The 6,605-nt window shown below is 61.2% G+C and overlaps 1 protein-coding gene across 2 annotated transcripts in view; it reads left to right on the top strand.

Annotated features, from left to right (window-relative positions):
* TTYH1 (tweety family member 1) overlaps nucleotides 1–6,605 on the top strand; it is a 13,963-nt gene that overhangs the window by 1,218 nt on the left and 6,140 nt on the right. For both annotated transcript variants that reach the window (XM_040633860.1, XM_040633859.1), the window contains exons 2-4: nucleotides 1,896–2,074; nucleotides 3,927–4,038; nucleotides 4,767–4,987. In XM_040633860.1, coding sequence (XP_040489794.1) covers nucleotides 1,896–2,074; nucleotides 3,927–4,038; nucleotides 4,767–4,987 — 512 coding nt within the window. The remainder of the gene's footprint in view (nucleotides 1–1,895; nucleotides 2,075–3,926; nucleotides 4,039–4,766; nucleotides 4,988–6,605) is intronic.

The following is a 6,605-nucleotide window of genomic DNA, read 5'->3' on the forward strand; positions in this document are numbered from 1 at the left end:
GGGGGGGGGGGGGGTCCCAGAAAAGCAGAGAGGGGGATGTGTGCTGTATTCTGAGCTATTTGGGTCATGGCTGTGCCAGCCGGGAGCAGCTCCTCCCTGCCTACTCCACACCGCCCTCTCCCCACCAAACAGGGACGGCCATCCCCTCGCCCACAGCCTCTCATGGACACAGTCATGACCTCCAGTGCCGGCCACTGACGCCCGCTCACAGCCGAGGACACCTGCCCACACAGCCACGCATGGGTCGGGTCGCTGGCCCCAGTCACTGCCCGAGGCACTTGGAGAGGCTCACTCCGCCCCCTCATCGACAGGCAGGGTGACAGCACTGGGACAGGCACAAAGTCACACGACGCAGGAGGGGACACTGCGCCCCAGGAAGATCACCGCTGTGGGCACAGCTGGAAAAAGTCAGGCACTGGGCGACACCGGTCTGGAAGACACACTCATACACACCCCACAGCCACATACACACGCACACACCCCGCGTTCACTTGCATACACGCCCACAGCCACCTATCCATACACACACACTGACACACGTTCACACTCACACAATTCTGCCCTCACTCACGTTCACACACCTCAAGCTCACTTGTATACACACTCACTCTCACCCACTCACACATTCTTGCCCTTGCTCACACTCACACACACACTCATACACACTCCCATACCACACTCACTTGTATACACACTCACACCCTCAGACACAAATTGACACATATATACACATGTTCACATTCACACACACACACACACACCCCACCAGAGACCACTCAGACTCAAAGAATCATTCGCAGAAACACAAATGCCAACAGATCACTCTCACACCTGCAGATATAGGTGCTCCCACAGAGACACTCATTCTCTCTCTCTCTCTCTCTCACACACACACACACACACACACACACACACTCTCTCTCCACGCCACCCTGCAAGGACAAGGGCAGAGACACACTGTGGTTCACAGGAAACATTAGTGAGTCTGGAGGGGTCATTCTGTTCTGACGTTGTCCCTACCTGGTGTGTGGCTCGGGGTAAACGCCTGCCCCATTCTGGGCCCCTGTGACGGGACAGGACTGCGCAGGACCTCTGTGAAGTCCTGCCTCTTGGACAGCCCCGTTGTCCTGACAGGCTTTCCCAGCTACACACACCTGTTCTCTCCCTGCCTGCGTCCTCCCAGCCTTTGTTTCTCTCACCCTCTGTCTCTGTGTCCCCCTTCTCTGCACCTCTGCTTTTCCACTCCTCTGTCTCTGTCTCTTTCTCGTGTCTCCCTGTCTCCAAGTCTCCATCCCTGAGTGTTGCACACACACCCTGTCATGGAGGCTGTCACGCCCCCCTCCCCGTGAGTCCCTGGGTGACAGACTCACACGGCGGTGGGTGTACAGAGCTCAGCAGCAGGGGAGTGAGTGAGCAATGAGTGGGGAGGACCGGCAGGGAGGAGGAAAGAGGAAGCCTGCCACCTCCGACTTCACACCCGTCTCCAGGAACAGACACCCCCGTCCACCCCCTGACCATTCCGGAGGCAGGTCTCAGAAGGTCCTGGGAGGTGCTCTCTTCCAACTGCCTGGTTGGGATGAGGAGACAGCCTCAGAGGGGAAGGCCCCTGCCAAAGGTCACACCCAGAGCAGAACTGGAACCCAAGATTTGGGCCTCTCAGTTGGAAGCTCCCTCCAGTGACCCAGCCCCAAAGGGCTGAGCCCCAGCTGCCAGCCTGGGAGGGGCTGGGGACCCCATCTTTCCCCACAGACCTGAAAACCACAGGCTGGGTTTGGCCCCCATTCTAGCCAGGGCTGCCTTCCACCTCCACGGAAGTCCCTGATCCAGGACCCCCAGCCACGCGCAGGGAGGGAGCAGTGAGCCCCTCTGAGGCCTCATGTCTCCCCCTTCCCCAGGCCCTGTTGCTGGTGGCGGCCTTGGCAGGCCTGGGCTTGGGCCTGAGCCTCGTATTCATTGCTGTCTACCTCATCCGCTTTTGCTGCTGCCGGCCCCCAGAGCCCCCCGGGGCCAAGAGCCCCCCACCCGGGGGAGGCTGTGTCACCTGGAGCTGCATTGCTGCCCTTCTCGTCGGCTGGTAATGGGGCCCCAGGGTGGGTGGGGAGTGGGGACAGGGCTCCCCACAGCCTCGGTCGGTCTTCCTGAGGGTGTCCCAGAATCCCGCCTCAGCCTTGCGGCAGGAAGAACTGCTCCCATTTCACGGATGGACAAACTGAGTTTCAAGAGGAGTGACTTCCCAAGGGCAGCCAGGCCCGCAGGAGGGGGTAGGGGTTGAGAGCTAGGGTTTGGTGGCTTTGTCATTGAAGCGCTGTGCAACTGATGTAATCTCTCCAGGACTCAGTATCCACATCTCTGAAATGGACGTTATAGTAACACCCACCTCCTAGTTACGGTAGGGTTAAATGAGAGAATGTACAGTGCCTGGATCACAGTTGTACTGGGTGAACAGTAATGGTGATGTCATCCATTAACTCATTCATTCATTCATTCATTCCACAACCATTTCTTGCGGATCTCCTGTGTGCCAGGAGATCCTGAACTGGCCAGACGAGGTTCTTGCCCTCATGGAGCTGACGTTCTAGTCAAGGAGACAGGCAGAAGTCCAGACCTGAGCTGGTCTAACTCCTTCCCACTGTAACCCTGGGCAAGTCTCAGGGAGAGGGAGAAAGCAACTTTTCAAGGCCCCTTTGCCCAAGTGGCGGAGTGGAGACTCAGAGCCCCGGTGGTGGTGGGGGGGTTCTTCTGTGCCCCCCCAGCCCCCCAGGAAGAGAGGAGAGGAGCACTTGAGGACACACCATTACACCATTTACCAAAAGCCAGCTCTCAGCACAGCCCTCCCCGTCCGGCCACCCCCACCAGCGCAGCACAGCCGTCCTGTTCCACAGATCAGGAAGACTGGATCCGATAGAGTCCCGCCCCAGATCCGGATCTGGGGGAGTGGCGGGCTGGGCCCTACCCCACTGCCTCACTGCGGGGAGCAGCCCAGTGTGTTTGGGGGTGTCTGTGGGGGAGGAGGGCCGGGCGTCCTATATCCAAAATGCTTCCTTTTCGGGCTCTCCTGACTGGGGGTGGCCGGGCTGGTGGACAAAGGCCCCGTGGGGGAGAGACACGGCCGGCCCCCAGCGGCCTGGGAACAAGAGCGGCTTTGTCCCACTGTGAACAATGGGCGGGGGCGCCGGGGCGGGCGTGGGATCCCAGGGCTGGGGGTGGGGCCCGGGGGCCGGGGCTGGGAACTGTGAGGGCGCCCGGCTCCCTCCGCCCGGTCGAGCCTGGCCCCTCCACGGGGGGGGACACACTGGGGGTGGGGGGGGAATGGGCCTACATTCAGACCCCACAATGGAGCTCTGTGTGCCGGCCGCGGAAGGGCGGGGGCGCAGGCCTCAGGCCCATCGGCCCACATTCCCTTGCTTCGCTCTCAGCTGGCCAGACGCTTGGGTCCTGGGGGCGGGGGAAGGCGGGAGCTCCAGGCTCAGGGCCCCTGAGGAGATGACTGGGGGCCAGCACTCCTAGGAACCCCCAGGAGGCGGGGAGGGAACGGCGGCACCCTGAAGGGACAGGTGCTGAGGACTCTGGATGCTTGAAGAAAGGATGGAGGGATGGGTGTGGGGCCGGCAGTCCTGGGGGGAGGGCTTCGCCTGGGGTTGGGCGTGACGGGGGTTCCGCTCCAGTAAGGTGCGGGTTAAATCTGCCCCCCCCCGCCCCTCCCCTCCACCCACCATTAGCATCACAATGACGTCCCTGGGGCGGGGGAGGGGGGCTTCCCGTTACCTTGGCAACCTGTGGGGGTCAGGCTGGAGATGTTGCTTTCCCACGATGGGCTGGACCAATGGGGTGGGGGTGGGAGAAGGGATTGGGTGTGTGAGGAGCTGGGGGGACGCGGCCCCAGGGTCCCAGGACAGGTTGTGATTTCCCGTCCCTCCCCCTCTCAGCGCCGGCATTGGCATCGGTTTCTATGGCAACAGCGAGACCAGTGACGGGGTGTCCCAGCTCAGCTCAGCACTGCTGCATGCCAACCATACGCTCAGCGCCATAGACCACCTGGTGAGGGGCCAGGCACCGGCCAGACCCCAGACCCACACCGAGACTGGTTCCCCATACTCGGACAAAGGGCCACCTCCCAGAGCAACGGGACCCAAACTCAGAGCCAAGACCCCACACATGACACGACCCCAAGCTCAGAACTTCAGCTTGAAACTGGTAGACCTCAGACTATACACCCCACCTCTGACCCTGACTGCAATGAGGACCTTACACATGGCACCCTCAGACCCTCAACCCAGATCTGGAACATGGGGCTCAAATTACTCACACTTAGTCTCAGCCGTGAACACCTACCCTCGGGTCAGATCCAGGCCCCCAGACCTGATCTGTGGCCTAAACAAAAGCTCAGGGACCTCGGCGCTGAGACCCTGGACTGTGACATGAGGCCTCACTCCCATCCCCAGGGCTCCAGACCCAGACCCTGGGACCATGGAATCCAGACTTAGGACCCAGACCCAGGCAGGCAGATGCCAACTTCAGACTCAGACGCTCAGGCATAATTCCAGTTCTGGGGCCTTAATCTTACCTGGGACCCAAGCCACTGACCGCCCAGAGCTCCTGAAGGAGGCCACAGACCTGTACCCCCCTTCCTGTCCTCATTCCACAGATGTCCGAGCCCCCAGATCACAGACACCTGCCACTCCTACTTCACCCCCACATCCCTGTACTCAACCCTGGCCTCCCCAAAGAATGCCCTCCTCTGACCCCAGCCTCCCCCCTGCACACAGGTGCTGGAGACGGTGGAGAGGCTGGGTGAGGCCGTGAGGGCAGAGCTGACCACTCTGGAGGAGGTGCTTGCTCAGCGCACGGAGCTGGTGGCTGCTGCCCGGGGGGCTAGGCGGCAGGCGGAGGCGGTGGCCCAGCAGCTCCAGGAGCTGGCCTTCTGGCAGGGAGTGCCCTTGAGCCCCCTGCAAGTGGCCGAAGATGTGTCCTTCGTGGAGGAGTACAGGTGGGTGACCGCTCTTCCTTGCCCTGTGTGGCAGGGTTCTCGCCCTGGGTGACTGTGCCTCCCGGGGACATCGGGCGTCTGGGAACATGTCTGGTTGTCACAACTCGGGGAGGGGGCGCTACTCGCACCCGGTAGGTGGGGACCAGAGATTCATCTTTCGATGCACAGGACGTTCCCTGCAAAGGGTGACCTGTCCTGAGTGTCACAGTGCCCAGGCTGAGGAACCCTGCGACAGGGGTAGACCCCGCGGCCCGCTCACATCCTCGCATTCATCCACTCACTCACCCCTCAGTCATCCATCGGACACGTGCATCCACTCCACAAATATTTATTTAGCACCTTCTGGTGAGCGAGGGGGGTGCCCCAGTGGTTAGGAACACGAGCTCTACAGCCAGAGGGCCACTCCATGAGCGTGTGACAAATTAGCAGTTCCGGCCTTGGTGTCCTGATCTGTAAAACGCGAATGATGGGTAGTGCTCCCCTCACTGGACTGTGGAGGATCAGATGAGCCCGTATTTGTTAAGTGCTTACGACAGTGATTGGCACACACGAGGCAGGTGTGTGTAAGATGTTAAGTTTCTATAAGACAGGGCAACGAACAAAACAGACAGCGATTCCTGTCTGTCTTCCAGTAAGCGGCCCAATAAGAAACACATGCGTGTCAAGGTGCTGGGTGGTAAGAGCTCTGGAGGAAAGTGAAGCAAGGGAGGGGGATGGGCTGGGGACAGAGGCCGGCAGTTTGCATGTGCAGTGGGTGTGTGTGGGAGTGGGGGGGTCTGGAGAGGCCACACTGATAAGGTGGTATTTGAAGGAGGAGCAGGTTATGCAGATATCTGGGGCAGCCCCCCTTCCCAGCAGCCAATATGATGACGTCCTCATTGCTTCGGCTGCTTGCAATTATGTCTCCTTTATCCGACGCCCTCTGAGGGCCCTGCCCAGGCGTGGGGGCAGAGGCATGAGACCAGGCGCCAGGGTGGAGGCAGACCAGGGCTGAAGCAGTCCCCGACGAGGACGCCCCCGTGGGGCACCCATCAGACAGGCCTGGGTCCCAGGGAGTCCAGGTTCTGCCTGTGGCTCAGCCACATGCTAGGCCTCAGCCGCCTTCCAGGGGCCCCAGGGAGCTGTGCAGGCTCTGCCGGAGTGAGGCAGACCCACCACCAACAGGCACGTCCCTGGATGGACCGGTAGGCGTGCCTGACACTTGGGAGTCCTCGGCGAAGGTGGCCAGTTTCCTGCACAGTTACTGGGGCCCCTGGAGGGCGAGCTTCCTGGCTGAGATCCTGGAGGACCAGAGCAGGTGTTCACAGCGGCTTAGGGCAGAAGGGTCGGCTGCCCCTGACGGAAGTGAGAGTGAAGCTGGGGTGTGCGGCGGGGACACCGGGAGCAAAGGCCTGAAAGTCTCTGGGAGCCACGCGGCCCAGCTCCTTCCCTGGGAAAGGAGGGTCCTCTTGCCGCCGGGGCGCCCCGGCCTCGGCACTCCTTAGCCTCACAACACCCTCTCGGAGCAGCTGCTGCTGTTCTCCCCCACGTTACAGGCGGGGAAACCAAGGCACAGAGGCAAAGCTCCTGAGACAAGGTTGTGTGCAGGTAGGAAGTGGAGAGGCTGGCGCGAGCCCCC

This window comes from Ursus maritimus, unplaced genomic scaffold, assembly GCF_017311325.1.
Source record: "Ursus maritimus isolate PB19 unplaced genomic scaffold, ASM1731132v1 scaffold_19, whole genome shotgun sequence".
Taxonomy (NCBI): domain Eukaryota; kingdom Metazoa; phylum Chordata; class Mammalia; order Carnivora; family Ursidae; genus Ursus; species Ursus maritimus.